We start from the raw sequence: 19,247 nt of genomic DNA, 5'->3' as shown, positions 1-19,247 counted from the left end.
GAGATTATATGTTCCAGTTATTGCACTTAAGTACACCTCTTATGTCAAGTTGGGCTGCTCCATCATGAGGGCCCCGGAGCCACTTTGCTGAATAAAAGCAATCAAACAGAGATCTTGATTACCAAGCATCTTTGCAAAAAATATTAGGGTATTATATAAAGGCAGATTAGGGAACTGTGTGTTTTAAATTAAGGCACTGATGGAAGAAGAAGCCAACAGACAATCTTACTCTATAATTTTGTGCATTTATATATGTATATAAAACACTATCACCATGGATACCGTATAACACACTAACACCATGGATACCGTATAACACACTCACACCGTGGATACCGTATAACACAATCACACCGTGGATACCGTATAATCACTAAAATAAAGGATATATTTCAGGACTTTGTACCTCTCCAGAATCAGACCCATCTATAACATATACCCAACCAGAACTCACACCAATCCAGATTGTTCCCCCGTCCAGACCAGCAAACACGTCAGAAGGCATTAACATGGCCATGTTGGCCATGTAACATGGCCACATCCATACCGGTAGAAAGAAACACAGCGATCCAGCACACCCCCAGTTGACAACCAGAGATGTGGGGGCTATACGGTCCTATCTGCAATGGGTTGATGTTGTGGGTAGAGGTGACCCTGTGACACGCTCTGCTGCTGGTGGTGCTGCGGCCATCATTAAGATAAGCAGATTGGTTTGGATTGCCATGGACTGTGGCGAGGATACACAGGACTGTGTTTGTGTGCGTTCGGAGAACGAGCTGCAGGTTGGAAATGTGTTCTGGATGGACTGTGGTGCCGCCATCTATGATGGAAACAGCTGTAGCTGAATAGGGCCCATGGTAGACCTCCACCACAACCGCCGCCTCACCCCCCCACCCCCACCCACTCCCCGGTTTGATGAGCTATGACAAATGTTTTTACTCAAATTTTCGTTTAATCCCTTATACAGAGCACCACAGCTGGCGCAGTAGATAGACCCCCCATGCAGCCTGCATCCTCCTCACCCCCTCCCCACCACCCGCTCCACCTCCCCTCCCTCGACTCCACCTACCTTCATTTAAAAAAAACAAAAAAAAGAGAAACACAATTAATTTTCCTTTTTGAGACGCAAGCTGAACAGAGGGGCAGATGGTTAGGAAGCTAAATAACAAGCCTATTACTTATAGCGCGTGGCACAGTTAGCGCTTCAGTCGGAGGCTCGTGTCCTGCTAACAGTAGCAACAGGGGAGTCTCCTGATAGCGCTCAGAGCTGTTAGCCGCGGGCTGCGTTAGCTTGCAGCGGCCATGACACTGCTCCATTGGAAGTGCATAATTGCACTAGCGATGATAAGCCAACTTTAAATGTAAAGGGGTCTTCCTTATGTCTCTGTAGATTAAATATTATGCTATCATTAAGGAGTATACGATAGACAGATCGGCAGATCTAGAGAGCTTTAGGTCGGTACATAGACAGACAGATCGGTAACTGCTGAGTGAGGGATCAAAGTTCGGCATGCTGGGAAAGTCTTCATAGCATAGCTCCTTACTAAAGAAATATAACAAAGTGACATACTAGGAATAGTATTGCATTGCTCAATACTGTAGTTACAGCCCAGCTCCATAGGATAGCCCCAAACTAAAAGCTGTAGCACATAGATCCATTGTATAGCTCCATACTAAAGCTATATAGAATAGATACATGCTATAATTATACAGCATAGCGCCATAGCATAGCTTCATACTACAGCTATATAGCATATCTCCATATTATAGCTACATAGCATTGCTCCATACTATAGCTCTATAGCATAGCTCCATACTATAGCTCTATAGCATAGCTCCATACTAAAACGATATAGCATTGCTCCATAGCATAGCTTCATACTACAGCTATATCTCCATATTATAGCTACATAGCATCGCCCCATACTAAAACAATATAGCATAGCTCCATAGCATAGCTTTATAAAACATATCACAGAGCATAGCATAGTGTAACTTCATAGCATAGCGATGCCATGGACTGGGCTACACCTGGGGGGCGTTAGTATTCCACACACAGAGCGACCAGGAAGAGAGATGTCCTCAGACACGTCCTGGGGTCAGAGCTGAGATTTGCGTTCGGGGAGTCAAGGCTTTAAACGTCCAGCTGTTGCCTCTCTCTCTGTATCCTGCTGTCTCTCTCCCTCTCTTCTCTCAACCCTAACTCTCTCTCCCTCCTCAGTTGTCCTTCGCCTGTAGTTCAGTAGTTCACTTCACCTGTCTGATCTCCTTCAATTTCATCCATTGTTTTCTGCCTGCTACACAGCAGCCATACTGATGTCCCCCAGCATGGGGGATAGACAGAGTAAGGGAGAGAGAGCGATAGATAGAGAGTGAGAGAAAGAGAGAGGAAGAGCAAGTGAGAGAGTCAGAGAACCCAACAGAGATAGAATGAGAGAAAGAGACAGACACAGAGAGAGAGAGAGAGAGAGAGAGAGAGAGAGAGAGAGAGAGAGGGGGGGGGGGGGGGGGGGGGGGCAGAGAAGGACAGAGAGACACAGAAAGAGAGAGTCAGAGTGAGAGACTAAAACCAAACCAGTGCCCACTATCAATATGCAATCTACTTCAGGGGCTGTGGTTGGGAGTGAGAGAGACGTTCTCCGTTTCTCTCGGTCGGTTATTGATATGCAAGACCCATTTATCCATAGAGCCTGAAAGTGTTTCACTGCGTGTTGGACACAGAGCACGGCCATTCAGATGAATGTTTGCCTCATTCTAATGAGGGGCTGCAGGAGCATTAAGAGACACGGATACAGATCTGTGATTCGCTATGGGTTCAGAGTTAGAATGTCATCTGAATGGCTGTCCTTACCCTCGCTTTCTATCGTCTCCACAGACGTCCCTTTCCCTCTATTGAATCGCAGTCTATCACCTCATGCCTCTCTAGTACAAAAAAGAATTACACACACACACACAGAAGGAAACAGCAGTAAAATAAATGTATGATGCCACACAGACAGTCTGGCAGATTCTTCCTTATGACTCATACTTGTTCCTCTGTGTGTGCCTTCAGGATTATGCTACGCAATGCTACACACTCGACTATAAGACACATAACACTACACACTACTATGCAAAACACAACACTACATTACAGTAAACACGATACAGTGCTACTCAACACACTGACAACAATAGCCTACATATCAATATGTAAATAGTTATACAACTATTGTTAATAGTTGTAGTTAGTTTATTTATATAGTTGTATAAATACAGTACCGTAAATGCACCACAACGACACAACAAAACTAAATAAGACTACAAAACTACAACTACAGACTTTAAAACACAAAACACTATACTATACAACAATATTTACAGTTATGGTTAAGGCAGTGATCCACACCGTGCTCTGAAAATATACTAAAATTTCAACTTAATAAGAGACTAAGAAACGAACACATACTTGCCACTCTACCACAAAAGTACCCTTGTGAAAGGTCAAATATTCGTAAAACAAGAAAATATTAACTACATCAATTTCAATGCTACCTCATCCACACGTAATAAATGTCTCAAATACCAGCATTCCTTCGCTGTGTATAACTCTGATTGGAAAAGGATTTGTACAACCATAATGTTGGAAGGTCGTAGCTGGCAGTTCCCACACAATGCTAACTCCCATGATGCAACTGGACACATAGTGGGGGGGGAGGATGAGATCACGAGGACAGATGTTTGATGTTCTTCTGCTCTGGGCTGCGGGCCATACTACCTGCTGTTTGTTTGTTGCTCTCTTTCACACCCCATCACTCTCATTCATTTCATCGCCACCATCCACTGCTGCAGTGAGAGAGATTGATGTTATAGAAATACAGTTCACACTGTGTATATATATTTTATCACAGCTAGCACACCTTTCTTCTGTATTTGGTGATTTCTCTTTAGGAAGCAGGGGATTCTGATTTAGAGCTACAGTGTGAAGGATTTAGTGGCATCTAGGGGCGAGGTTGCAGATTGCAACCAACTGAATACGTCTATGTATGACATAGGCATATGTGCGTAGGTTAATTTAAATGAGGTTTGTTTTGTAAGACTCATTTCGCTGACAGCTAACTAAAAGTTTAGTGAATTACTAGCTGACTAGTCAAAATAAACTGAAAAGCTGAAAACTGTGACTTTCGGTGACTTGCATCATTCCTGTCATCTCTCCTGTAGCGAATGTGTGGAGCATCAGTTGATCTGTTGTTATGTGGGGGGAACCGGTCGGGAGTGGTTGGCTTTGGAAGAATCAAGCGAAATAATCATTTTATCGTCTGTCAAGATGTGATAACAATGACTCGGTTCTTTGTTGAGAGTCGGCGTTGGCACAACCTGGTATTTTCAGCTGTCGTTCTTATGATAACACATCCATGGTTATTCCTCTGTAGCTAAGGCACAAGGTATTTAAATAAAGCCATGATATATTTACATATATCATCATTTCATAAAATAAATAAATATCTAAGACAAATTATATATATACATAAGTGATACATGCCCTATTTATTCTACAGGATGGTCAGACAGACCAGGGTCTATGTGTGTGTGTGTGTGTGTGTGTGTGTTTGTGTGTGTGTGTGGGTGTGTGTGTGTGTGTGAGCGTGTGTGTGTGGCCCCCTTCTATCCTCTGTCTCTGTCATGAATACTAATACACAGCCCTGTGCTGGGGTGGTTCCATCTCGTCTAACACGCTGTCTCCTGGCTGCGGGTCAGACCCTCCATGCTGGACCCATTCAGGACAAGGAGGAACTCAATGTAAATGTAAAACAGAGCACATTTATAACACATTTCCCCCGGCCCCCGTGGGCCTCTGGCTGTTGTACAAGTACAACCTCATGCATGCATGTGCGCACACACAAATACACATGCACACACACAAACACACACACACCTGCGCACACGCACACACACACACACATGCATGCACACACGCACGCATGCAGGCACGCACGCACACAAACACACACACGCATGCACAACATAAACACATACACACACAAAAATGGTTGTTACTAATCCCTATTATTAATTTTGATTATTCAACTACATTAGCTATCCGGTCTAACAACCCTTTTTCTTTTTCATTAACATGTGACTTGCGTTACCGCCTTCCTTGACAGGAATTATTTCTATGTTGACTCACTATGCCCAACATCGACCATCTTCACCAATTCAATACCGTGCAAGCAAGCGGTAATTGCCAGCGCTGTCGGTAATCCTCCAATCACATGCCTTTTAATCATTGTCCCGCTGCCCGTTTTACTGAACATCCCTTTACCCCAGCGACACACATTCTAAATATGTGTGTGGGTTTCTCCAATAACTGCTATTAAATGTCACGTTAAACGCTGGCCACATTTCTGCCTGGAGTCCCGCTTAAACACACACAATACTCTCTCTGGTCTTATTGTGTGTGTGTGTGTGTGTGTGTGTTGTATTAGTTTTTATTAGTTTGTTTAAATAATGTCTTATCTTGCTTTAGTTTAATCCGTTTAGTTTAATGTTTTGTCTAAAGTTCGAAAACCTTGCATCTAGCTGGAAGGAAGACTACAATTACCTGGACATATCTGTATCATGCTGATCGATAATGAATTCAATAATATTTATCAATTAAATCACATCCTTAACTATTATATTCTACAAATAAAAAATGTTGGTCGACCGGTACCTCTTTTTTCTTTAACATGCCATGTTGCCATGTTGTACTGGCATTATTCTACAGGAGACCAGCAAGAAGAACAGCAGAAACAGATCTAGAGAGGACGCTCACTTAAGGGCTTTTTATGGTTCCACGTTCCCGCAACGCAAAGGGGTTACGGACCCCTTACGTCCTTGCGTACCCTCCTCTCGTCCACCGCAAGGGCCGGATGTGCGCCTCCCAAAAATCGTAACCTTCCAGCAGCAGAAAGGGCTGTGATTGGTCCGCTTACTTAAACCCGAAGCAGAACCATAAATGTTCACGACTGCGTCGAAGCGTCTGCATGGTCATTGCTTTGCGGGAACTTGGAACCATAAAAAGCCCTTTAGCTTACCTTACCATAGCTATCTTACTTATAAGCTCGGACTGAATAACAAAATACAATTCATAAATCTATCAAGGAGCCTCTTTACTTGACACTATTGGATGTCAACGTAGATAATGAGTTTTGGAAGCACCTACTGGCCCCCTACAGACAGAACAGTCCACTGTAGATGTTCCTACTTCCTTAGAAAGGTAGGGGTGAAGGGGGAATTCAGTTGTTTGCATTTACTCAACCTCACCACTAGATGCCACCAAATTGTACACATTGCGCCTTTAATTTTGAACTTGGCCTTCTTTGGGTTTCAGCATGTCTTGTTTCAGTGTAAACTGGTGTTTCTTCATTTGAACCCTCGCTGGTACCTTTGCTATCATGCATACTTCTCCTGAATAATTACAGCAAACATACAACACAAACACGTAAACAAACATGTAAACAAACCACGGTGCACTGCTTGCTAAAAACAACCACCCCCCAAAATACTAAAATATATTCATACACACAAACATATACACACGCACACACATTTCTCTCAGCTTCTTAATGGCTGATTGAAAAATAATGAGCTGAATGCAATTTGTTTGGCTGTAGTCCATGTGTTTGTGCATGTGGCTGTAAGTTTGTGTGTATCTATGTGTGTATTATGTATTATGTGTATTATGTGACTCATGCTGCAGCCACACAAACACTTGATTTATTGCTTCTTTTGTATGAGTTGATTAGGGTTGACCTTCAGCGTTTCCCTAACACTATGCTGTGTATGCTATTCAAAGGGGGAAGTGAGTTTGTGTGTGTGTATGCACATGATAGCATGTGCATGCGTGTGCAGTACTAGAAACAAACAGAACAGTGACTAAATACTTTGTGACCTCCGTCGTCACGGCAACACATAGACCACAAAGCCAACAATGGCAAAGGTATAGCAGATGCTCCTTCTCTGTGTAACAGCTGCAGTAGGTGCGTCTTAGGGCTTAGTCACAGGCGTAGCCCGTGGAGACCGTGGCCGCACACCTAACGCACACACACGCACACGCACACACACACACACACACACACACACACACACACACACACACAGACCCTGGTCTGTCTGAACATCCTGTAGACCAAATAGGGCATGTATCACTTATGTTCATATGCTGTATGTTTCCCGGTTAATATATGATGCACCAGCGGAGGAGGGTTGCACATATGTTCATTTGTTGGACACGTTGTGTCGTCTTCACATGACAGAGACGAAATGCTTTACTTTAAGGGAATTTGAGCAGATTCACACTCTGAATCTGGCTGACTCATCATTGTTGGAAGTCGCGGCGTAGAGACATACTTACCTGCTATGGCCACAGGATCATTTGGCCTTGAGCTACTTTCTGTACATTATGGGATGGAAGGAAAGTCTGCGTCACAAGCACAGCAGTTCTGCATTTGTTTACTCCAGTACCCAATCAATCCATCAATCGGTCAAAATGTACACATGTTGAACTTCTCAGATAAGTCACATTCTTCTGCTCCCCTAAATATAAAAATGTTTGGGAGACCAGAGGAATGTGATTTATAAAACATAATAATTTAATATACTATACAGTATATAATGAAATTCATGAAAAAGCAATCAAGTTCTGACACGTGATGAAAACAATAAAAATAAGATCATTAACACTGTTATCTTAGTCTTTATTTTCTCACAATTGTATGTCAAATATAGATATATGTCTATAGGACATATATTATATGACATATATAATTTCATTTCCTTACAATAGAGAAACAACATAGAGATTACACACTATTTTGGTTTCTAAGTAGAAGCTCTGTTTAAATAGTGGCATTAATTCATTTTTCAATACTCTTTTTTTTCTTTTTATTTAAATCAAGCTCCCACACGAAAGGTCTTCCCGCTCCTCAGGTCCTCGTCATAACATCACATTTATTCACAACAGTGTGCTTGTGCATGTCTCTCGTGTTCATAGGGTTCAACGTTTCTATCTGTATCAATAACCATCGTTCAATGTTCAACGGGCACGAGTTCCGTCACCGTCTGTGATTGGTCCGTATTGTCAAGCAGATTCAGGTTCCTCCCCCGCCCGCCCCCGGCCTTCCCTTCCCACCGACCTCCGCAGCACAATGAAGTGTTCACGTTTATCGGTGCCAACGTCTGTACGCATCGCCGTGACGACAACAATGCAATCAGCTGGCGTGAGGCCCCTCCCTCCAGGCCCCTCTGTTGCCCCCAGTGACCGACCCGGGGCCCGTACCTCCCTGTTCCCGGGACGCTCTGCCCTCACCGGCGTGTCCCTCCTCCCCCCGCGGGCGCGCCGCCCCCAGAGCCGTGGGGGCGCGGCCCGTACGCTGCGGTCTACGGACTCCGCACCGCGTGGCTCTGCCCGCGGCGTCCATCCAGCCCTGCGACCAGGGCGTCGCCGCCGGGGGGCTCGGCAGCGTTTTGTGTTTCGACCCGGCCGGCGATGACAGCGCGCTCCTGACGGACCCCGGCACCGCCACGGAGACCGCAGTCGCCGGTATCCTGTGGGTGTCTGCGGCCGCCGCCGCCACTGCGGTGGGCTGGCCGCCGTCGGGGAGCTCATCGCCCCCCTCCTCCTCCCCCGGGGGAGGGGCCTGGAGGGAGGGGATGATGGGCACTGAGCGCGTGCGGAGGGAGGCGGGCCGGACGGCGGCCCCCGTTTCGAGGCGCGTGCACGGGACCTCGGTCCAGCCCCGCCTGGAGCTGAAGGGAGAGAGCGAGGGGCGGCCGAGCAGACCACCTGCCCCCCCCCCGGTGGAGCCACACCTGAAGGGACAGGAAGCACAAAGTCAGTCACAGGAAGTACATAGTCAGACCATGTAGAGAGACAGGAAGAAGATCGACCAGAGGAAGGAAGCAGAGTAAGACCAGAGATAGGGACAGTTCAGAGTCAAAAACAGGAAGTACACAGTGTGTACTTCCAGTTCTTTCTGTGAACTGGAAGTACACAGAAAGAACTGGAAGAAAACAGTAAGATCTGGAAGTACACAGAAAGAACTAGAAGAACACAGTAAGATCCGGGAGTACAGTAAGATCTGGAAGTACACAGTAAGATCTGGAAGAACACAGTAAGATCTAGAAGTACACAGTAAGATCTGGGAGAACACAGTAAGAAACAGAGTAAAAGTAAAGGAAGTCACCTTCCAAATAACCTCCTGTCTCCCCCTATCTGTTTCGCTTGCCAACCACAGAATAGTTTGAGATATCTGAGATTAGAAAAACCCCATCGCTCTGATAAACAGTCTCTCAAAAACCTCATCCACCTCTCTCTCCGTGGATACATCCTGCGCATGTTTGTGTGAGAAGAAGTACCATGGCAACAGCCGCAGTATGTATTAACGTTTTTGCACACTCACTCACCCTCCTGTCTCTATTGTGTCATTATTCCAATCCTTGGCATGTGCATCACTTGTGAGGTGCGTAGAAGATGTCTGACAGAGAACGATGGCTCCTCTCGCGAGCTCGCTGAAGCTCAGGGGTTTGGCGGCTGGTGGGTTCTGACCCAGCATGCGGCTGTGTTTGAGAGCGTGCCTCCTGCATGCATCGCCCAATTGGATTTTGCGGGGGTGGCTGCGATTTTTCATGGGCTCGGATATGAAAGTTATTATTAAACAGCACACATCTCGGCCCGATAACACACGCGCCAAGCGGAGTGACGGGACAGAATTCCAACATTGCTGGACCTGAATGTATCATAACGTGAGCACAGGTGTGGGTGCATGTGTGTATGTTTGTGTGTATAACACAGTTGTTTGGAAATGTAAATGAAGGCGTGTGTATGTGTTTGTGTGTATACGTATGCGTCTATATATGTGTGTATGTGTTTGTGTGTGTGTGTGCGTGTTTATTTGTGTGTTTGTGTGTGTATGTGTGTGTGTGTGTGTGTGTGCGCGTATGTATGTGTGTGTATATGTGTGTGTGTATGTATCTGTGTGCCGGCGTTATTGATTGAACCAGGGAGAGGTGCAACACAGTTTTGCGAGGAAAGACGGCCCGGTGCTAACGCGTGTGCTGCTTACACACACGCGGGCGGTGTGCGACCGGAGAACACCGTGGTTACCGAGGCCTGGTGGCGACGTCAACAGCCCTCAGGGCGAGGGAGCTGTTGTTATTGACTGCTCTGCCAGGTTTGTTTGTAGCTTAAACCGAGTAAGAGCCAAACTATCCCCCCCCCCCCCACACACACACACACCCTCGTCGACCCTAGAATTAGAGGTGAGTCCAGAGGAGGTTTACACACCAAGCTAAATATAGCCCCCAGCGCTGAACACTTCACTTTCAAAGTGCCAAAAACACACAGACACACAACCAAACAGACACACTCACTCACATTACACTATCCAAAAAACAGCTGTGTATATTGACGCAAAAACTCAAAATCAAAAAGGAAAAACATGAAAGGGTATTTTTTTCCTCTTCTCTCCTGCTTCGTCTCCTCCTCGGTCTCTCCGTGGTCGATTTACCCTCCCCTCCCTCCCTCCCTCCCTCCCTCCCTCCCTCCCTCCCTCTGTGGCCGTCCCCCTCCCCCTCCCTCGCTCTTTATCATGCAGAGCCCTGCTCTCTCGCCCTCCATGTACCGCCTCTCTTTTCTCCCATCTTTTTCCCGTTCTTATCCAGCTCCCATTTCTCATTTTCAGGGACTGGAGGGTATCACCATGGTAACACAGGAGGAGGAGGGAGGAGTGGTTGGGGCTGAGGGAGGGGGGGCAGGAGGGGGCTGGTGTTGGCTGCATCATTGACTTGTTTTTGAGTTGAGAAATAGGACACAAGAAGCACCTGGAAGGCCGCTGAGCCAGGCAGGCCGGGGCTGTCGGCCGACCAGTAGGCTGTCAATAATCTCCCTCTAGAAACGTCTTATTAATGTCCTCCCATGTTTAATTTTGACGCAACACAAGTTAAGAGCCCCATTTATTCTGCTGTAGTGGCTAGATTTAGTTTGTGTGTTTGCTCCTATTTTTTCTTTGTGAAAGAATCCACCAGGGGGCCAGGGTGTTGTCTGTTTGAAATGTGTCAGTGGGCATGAGTGCATGTACGTGTGTTTGTGTGTGTGCATTTAAATGTGTGTGAATGTATTTGTGTGTGTGTGTGTACGCATAGCATGTACGTGTGTCTCTGTGTGTGTGTGATGGCATGTATATGCATGTATGTACGTGTGTGTCTGTGTGTGTGTCTGTGTGTGTATGTTTGTGCATGTGTGTACTTGTATGCATGTATGTGCGTGTCTGTGTTTGTGTGTCTGTGTGTGTGTCTGTGTTTATGTGTCTGTTTGTGTGTGATTGTGTGTGTGTGTGTGTGTGTGTGTGTGTGTATGTGTGTGTGTGTGTGTGTGTGTGTGTGTGTGTGTGTGTGACTTCTTGTTGAGGGCAGCAGTGCTCTCCTCAGAGTCCTGTCTGAAATGTAAATAGTATGGAAATGGGTCATACAAGGGGTTTGGCAGCCATCCTGCGACGCCCAATCACCCTGACACACTGATGGGGAGAGGGACAGGACAAGAGGATCAGGGGGGATCGGCAGAACAAACGCACACACACACACACACACGCACGCACGCACGCACGCACGCACGCACGCACGCACACACACACACACACACTCTGTCTTCATGACTGACACCTTTGATTGGAGCACCATCATTGCTGTTGATAACCGCTACGGGAAAATGAAGCTTTAAAGCTGGCCGGTCTCGTCTCTGTCTCGATACTCCACTACCCTGCCGCCGGTAAATAAAACAAGTACTTCTGTTCAATAATTAAAGTGGCGATTCATAAATGCTTTCAGAATTCTTATGCGAGGTTATTTTCAGTATTTTCTCTTCATGTCTGCGCAGTCCTTTCGATTATGCATCTCCAAGTGACAAGGAAAACAGAGCGAGTCACATCAACAACTATACCAACAATGGCACCAGAGTGAGACAGATTTCGTGTACTGGGATATCCTGGGGAGTTACGTAAGCGAGCTTGTTATAACCGCCGGACCCCCGTTCCCCACCGCAGACGGGAATGAACGCTTCTGATGAACACTGACAGGAAAACAAGCTCTCCCAACTCCTCGTCCTGCCAGAGACGCTACATTCTGACGGGGTCCATGCACTCCCTCCTCAATGGGGGGATCCAGAGTGACGGCAGCCGCTCGGTTTAATTTCACTTACAACAAAATACTAAACCAACAAGGTGTACATAGAAACGCCAGAAGCCAACATTAGCATGGACGCTTTTTTGGTGTGCATCAACTGAATCTTGTAGTATCAATTCACTTACTGTTACAGTGTGGGGTAGACATTTGAGATATTTCATTGGTGGTTTTTTTAACAATTCTATTCTATTTATCTTTTCAATCAAATGCATTGTCATAGTTTAAGCCAATAGTGTTTTATGTGTGTGCAAAACCAAATCCAATATTAATCTTATCAAATTAAAGCAGGAATTAATCGATTTATTATTTACTATGAAAGGTAAACGCATTTATCTGGTTCGATTTGGTTTTTATTTAGCACCAATAACATTCCTGACAGTGTTGCTAGGATACCTGCCTTGGAGGTATCTAAGCAACTGCCTTTGTCTTAGCAACCTCGTGATAACAATCACAACGAAAAATACAACAATAAAAAAATACAGTGAAAACGCATCTGGGATAAACAAACACACAAAGACATCTGAGGGCACCAGGATCTCACCTCCGTAAAGACTCCGCCTCCTTGTCCATGACCTCTGACCTCATAACCTCTGCCTCATCGAGATGGCTGTAGGCCCGCCCACTCATCCTGGCTCCGTCCAGTAGGCCACGTTTCCCTCTGGAGGTGGGCGGGATCTGGCAGTTATTCCCGCCCCTGCACTCCTGGGCGGGACTGATTGACAGTGAGCTGCTCCTATGGGCAGATGGAGATGCACCGACATGAGAGCGATCAATCCATTCGAATCAATAGGAAACTCACTATTGGACAACTGATTCACTGTCCCACTTAAAGGTGGTTATTCACGCATGTCTGTGTCATGTCGCTGTGTCATCAGACCGGGTTGACGCCGGTTTCAAGCCTTAGAATGAGAATTTTTCTGTGTTGACCGAATAAACTTAACCTGTTTTGCAAAAGCAGCAAGTAAGCATAAGCTGGTTGATATGTAGCAAAACATAATTCAGCAAATAGTAATGGATTGGAATGCTCTGCAAATGCTTATAATCATAAATGTATAATCAGATTTAATTATTTATTCAGAACTACTTAAGGCGACAGGTTTGTCAGTTGGGTTCATCAGGGTCCCCCTGAATTACTAGGCCTACCATGAAAGCCTTTACAGTTGACAGGGAGTTCGTTCTGAATATTTTATTTTGCATTCATTAGCTTGAATTATTTCACATGGCAAATGTGATATTGAAAATGTACAACCACCAGAAGACTACATTTAGCATGTTTTCTTTTTCATCACTGTTGTTTAAGCTGATGTGGCGTGCTAAATGTAAAGCTATCTTATTAGCTTTACAAACCGTCCGAACCAAATGCTAATAATTAGTGTAATGAATGTGGCATTTGGAGCAAAAAACCCCTCATAAATCCAGTAGAGATCAATTATGATTACGCTTATTCAGTTCAGATCAATATCAGATTAACACACACTTAAAACCGGTTACACAGGGTATTGAATTTACCATAAAAACCACGAGTGGCACACTGACCCACTCTATTGATTCCTCTGCAAACCTAATTATCAGTCAGCAGAAAGAGAGCAAACCAACTGGACTAATCTAAACACTCGGATTCAGATTTAGAGCCAATGGCAATTTAGGTTTCCGGCGCACAAGGTTTTCGGCAACAGCTCTACGAATCTATTTTAATACGCGTTTCCAATTTCCCTCCAAAATGTCTCCTAAACATCGGGGCCAGAAGAGGCATTTTTTCGGGCAACTCTGAAGCTCTATAACTCAAGGTGATTACATTTCCAATAGTCTAAGGCCTTTCAGAAACCCTTGGTGCACTGAAGTGCACCAGAAAAAAGAAAGAGTGTGATAACAGAACCAAGGCCATATATCATTAGCAAAGCAGTCCATATAAACAGCAAATGCAGTGCATTAGCAGGGTATTTGGACAGAATGAGTCCATTTATCTCTTTGTTTTTGTCATTTGATGATCGACGTTAACACCCTTATTAACCTTAACACATACAAATATGTACTGTTTATCCTCCAGCTGTTGCATTTTACAATAACAGCAGTTAAACTCGCTACCTTTGTCCCGCGCTGGGAACAGGGAGAGCTCTGCAATTGCCCTGCAATTAATATTCACTATTTAGCAGATGCTTTTATCCAAAGCGACATACAGTGGATTCAGATACACAGCCATTAAGGAGCAGACAGGGGGGTTAGGGGCATCTGGCTCAAGGGCTACTACCAAGTAGATTCCAGACGTTGGGGTTTCGACCCACAACACCTCGTCTGGGAGTCAAACTCCCTAACCGCAACACTCCACCTTTGATTGTTATCGTGTGTGACGCAGAGCAACAGTAGCCCCCCGGCTTCCACTCTGTGTTCTGCTCTGCCTCCACCTACCTAGCATGCCACTGCCACACATACCTGAAGCGTTTGACCTTTGCCAGGGCTCTGGTGAGGGCGGGAGAGGCCAGGGGCGGTGGCAAGACGGGCACCACGCCACCACCAACCTTCACCACGGACATGCGAGGATGAGACCACTGGGAGATGAGAGGAAAGAGTAGGAACGACACAGCATGTTTTCGTGACAGTTGGTCATATGGCGTTACATTGAGACATTTAGAATTACATTTGCGTTAGGTTTAGCATTTAGCACTGCTAAATGCTAACAACAAGTGACAAGTGAATTGAAGATACATGGTTGGATGTGGCTGTAACAGAGAGACAGTGCACCGCTTTCTCAAAGTTAATCAAAAAGAGTTTTTTATTTGAACACGTATTACAAACCTTTGGAAAAAAGACGGAAAACAGCCCTGGAAAAAGATTGTTGTTACCACTCAACATTTGGGAAATTAGTTTGTTTGTTTTGGTACGTTGCGAGTTCAGTATAACCTCAGAGTGTCGGGAGGAAATTGGGAAACATAATCCTGTTTCTAGAACAATCCAACCGAACAAAGAAAAATAAAACATCTGAGAGAGAAAGGGAGGATAAAACCAGTTTAAGGGACATTTTGATCCCAGCCATAATGAGCCAGGTAGAAAAACAAAGCCTTTGAGAGAAAAGCATCTTTGCTGCGTAATTCTGTCTATAAATACACACAGAAAACAGCAAAGCCTAATGCCACAGTGATATGAGCAGGGAGGGGCATGGAACACAGCCCCTACCCCTCCCACCCAGCGCTGGGTCCCGACACCATCGGCTCATCCCACGCCAGATCCACGCCTTCTTCCACTCTATTTCAATGTTCTCATTGTTCTGCAATCAAATTTAGTGTTTCTGTGTACTTTTTTCTGGGATTTTTATGCTTTTATGGGCTAGAGACACTGAAGAACTAGGGGCGACAATAGCTCAGGAGGTAGAGCAGGTTGACGGGTAACCGGAAGGTTGCTACTTCGAATGAGTGTCGAGGTGTCCCTGAGAAAGACGCCTCACCCTGACTGCTCCTGATGAGCTGGCTGTTGCCCTGCATGGTTGACTCCGGCGTCACTGTGTAAATGTGTGCATGAAAGGTTTTAAGCCTCTTTGGATAAAAGCGTCAGTAAAATCCCCTAAGTGTAAATTTAAAGACCGACCAAGTGGGTTGAATGAGCGAGGGAAGGTCATAGCACCACAGGTGACAATCACAAGGCAGTCTCTACAAGGCAGCGTATTTCCTACATGGTTAGAGAGTTTGTGGCTTTAGCCACCCAGCAACCCTAAACCGCTCCATCAAGTTTTACGACACGGTGCTTAACTCAGTGGGCCTCTTCACGCTCAGGACTTTAAAGAGTAGGGGTAGTATGTTGTGGTAGTCGGGCCAACAGTAGTTGCTGTTCTGTCTGTGGTCATCAGCACCCCCCCCCCCCCCCCCCCCCCCCCCCCGTCCTAAAGTCTGTTCGGACATCATCAACACCCCCGGATGGTGCCCTGGGGGGCCGGTTAGAGGGGAGGAGGATTAGCCTCTAGCTCTCCGTCTCATCCCTCCCTCATCCTTCATTCCCAGTCCAGAGGAAGGCGTCGCCCCTCCCCTGGTACAGGAGGTATCTGAGGGGTGGCCGGCCGTGTTCACATCAAAGACTGATGACGAGCCAAAGCCCGACGTTTGGCACACTTCTAGGTCTGACCCGGAATAAACTTATGGGATATTGGATAATCCTGGGAGAACAACAACGATCTGAGAGACGAAATATAACCAGCTCATGAAAGGATTGCACGCCACACTGTTGCCAATGTAATCTATTTCACACAGACACATCTCTCACTGAACTTGTTTTTTTTTCTACACCACTCGTAGAAATTGTATTCGCAGACAAAATACCAATGGGATTAATCGCAAAGAAACAACAGAGTATAAGCAAATACGTGTTGTTGTTTTTTAAACACCAATATAAAAAGGGCGGGTTCATCATGATTAATAATGGTATGTTTATTATTAAGGTATGGGATATGGTGTGGGGCGATAATGGCGCGGACACGACTGCAGCGTTTCATTAGGCCTCTGCCCGTTCTGTACTGATATGTCCTTATGGACAGGTCACTCTACTTTTATAAGAAACTGCATTTTAATGAACCCGGCGGGAGCCATAGCAAACAGACGGAAATGGGTTAGAGAGAACAAAGTGAAGAAATAAGAGCATGAATTTTTATAGGGCGTGACGTTCTTTGTGACGCTAATATAGCTTAGCACCCCCCCAGAGTGTCTTCAGTGGGACGGCCAGATAGAGCGATTGGGTGGAGCAGCAAAACAAGCCACTGGATAGAAAGAGGCGCTTGGTTTGAAGGAGGTTAGAAACAAGTGTTCCCCAGCCTTTTACAGTTGTCTGTATCAACCACATCTCCATCAGTATGGCTCAAATACCAAAGTCCTCAACACCAAACACAAATTTTTCCCTTTTAACTCATAATATACGTGATTCATTTAGCATCCTTATGCATCCTTACTTTATTATTCACTGTCTAACCCCTACTTGCTCCTCAAAGACCTGTCTCTGTATTCACTCTCTAACCAATAACTGCTTCTTAATGACCTGTCTCTGTATTCAATGTCTAACCCCTACCTGCTCTGAACGACCTGACTCTCTATTCACCGTCTAACCCCTACATGCTCTGAACGACCTGTGTCTGTATTCAGTGTCTGAAAGACCTGGAACCTTATTTGTGGGAAAAAATTATGTTTTACTATACTATACTCTATACTTTTAGAAACTGCACAACAAGTACAAGTGACAACATTGTGTGTATGTAAATGACCTTCTTCTCTTTAACTCTAAACAGGAATTATCTCCTTAATCCTTCACATTCCTCTACGGTACCACTCATTACAACTCATTTTATCCTCACCTCTACCAACAGAATCCCCATAACTCACGCCGCAATAATTTACATCACACATTATCCGCAAGACAGCCGGTGATTGCGTTCATCTGATCTTAAGGTTTACAGCAAATGTTATTTATCAGCGATGCATGACATCCTGCGCTAATATGCCAACGTGTACATAATACCTAGCTTATCCGTCCAGATGTGCAAATACTGTTGATTACCGTCCACATTTAGACAGACTGAAAACAAACAAAGAAATACGATGCCGCGCAGACGTGCAGAACACTGACCAGAGCTTTGGGCCTGTGCACTGTTACCGCAGGTGTTAAGCAGACAGCATCGTGACGGTTAGCTGCTTTCTTTTTGGTCTCCCTCGGTGGGGCTTACAGGAGCACTACTGCTGTCAACGAGGACCTGTGAGGATAACCGTTCCTCTGTCTCTGCTACAGAGCTGTGTTGTAGACACAGAGAAAGGGAGGCTCCCAGATGGAGCTCATCGTGTTTAAAAGTCGGGCTTCGCCTGCCAAACCGTTTGTTTGCTTGGTTACACAAGGACATCCATCCACAGAAGAGAAACAAAATAAAAATAAAACCTTGAGTTGTGTTTATATTTATGGTTCTTGTGAATAATGAAGAAGCAGAGTAAGGGGTTACCTTTTGCTGCTGGGGGCCGTACTGAAGCATTGGACTAGATTTGGACATCACGCTGGGAGGAGCGAAGCTACAGTCCCTCAGGCTGCGACTCTCAGAGAACTGGGACCGGAGCTTCTCTCTGTGGCCCCTGGAGAGAGACAGAGAGAGAGAGAGAGAGAGAGAGAGAGACACACAGAAAGACAGACAGACAGACAGACAGACAGACAGACAGACAGACAGACAAACCAAGATAGAGAGAAAGACAGGTAAGAGGAAAGAGGAAGAGAGTGGGATAGAGAGAGAGGGAGTGAGTTGTAAAGATAGAGGGGAGAGTGGAGAAAAATAGTGAAGGACCAAGAGAAGTGGGAGAGAGGAGAGGGAGGGGGAGAGCGTGGTATTGAGAGAGTAAACAAGAGATAGAGACCAAGAGTATAGATAATGAGAGGGAGAAAGAAGAGAAGACAGAGAGAGAGAGAGGAAAAGGGGGCGAAGAAAGTAGATAACGATAAGTTGTAATTTAAAAGAAGAAAAAGAAAGGACTGTAAATCCTTAAGCACAAATAAAGTAATTATACCCAGTTTGACAAACTGCCCCAGATGTTCAGTATGTGTTTTACCTAAAGTTGGGAATTCAATTACCGCTAATTCGATGAATCAGTCAAAACAGTCCATCTCTAGAAGTCTAGGAGAGGGATCTGTGCGGGTCTCAGCCATTTAGAGAGCGTGTTGTGGGGGAAATGACTTGAAGAGAAACTGTCAACTCCTTCACAGAAATTAAGTTGGAAGTTTGGATGGCATTTGAGCAAAGTACTCTGGGCCGCTACCAATATAGCATTAGCATAAAACCTGTCAACCAGTGACTGTTTGAACGTGCAACTTTTATTTATGAAGCCAATGTTGCATACAATGGTCATTATATGCCCTTGGTCTTAATGGTCTGAGTGGAGGAAATTAGAGGAATATTTGGAGTAAGGCTGAGAAGGATAACTGAATTCAATTTCACCATTATGATGGTTATCCTGAACAGGGTTATTCGGAAAGCCATCAACGATTGGAGAGATTGGTGTCAAACGAATACTCGAAAGCTGACCTGGAAGCTACCCTACTTG

At 45.3% G+C, this 19,247-nt stretch overlaps 1 protein-coding gene across 1 annotated transcript in view; it reads right to left on the bottom strand.

Annotated features, from left to right (window-relative positions):
* Positions 1–8,231: 8,231 nt before the first annotated feature.
* Positions 8,232–19,247, bottom strand: part of nrg3b (neuregulin 3b) — a gene marked incomplete at both ends in the record, with an annotated part of 198,380 nt that continues 187,364 nt past the window's right edge. Inside the window, 4 exons of the mRNA XM_079757309.1 lie at positions 8,232–8,832; positions 12,740–12,931; positions 14,629–14,744; positions 18,161–18,287. Coding sequence (XP_079613435.1) covers positions 8,232–8,832; positions 12,740–12,931; positions 14,629–14,744; positions 18,161–18,287 — 1,036 coding nt within the window. The remainder of the gene's footprint in view (positions 8,833–12,739; positions 12,932–14,628; positions 14,745–18,160; positions 18,288–19,247) is intronic.

This window comes from Pollachius pollachius, assembly GCF_949987615.1.
Source record: "Pollachius pollachius genome assembly, chromosome: 19".
NCBI classification, from domain to species: domain Eukaryota; kingdom Metazoa; phylum Chordata; class Actinopteri; order Gadiformes; family Gadidae; genus Pollachius; species Pollachius pollachius.
Note: the sequence above shows the minus strand (reverse complement) of the source record. Positions and strands in the feature narration are given on the sequence as shown.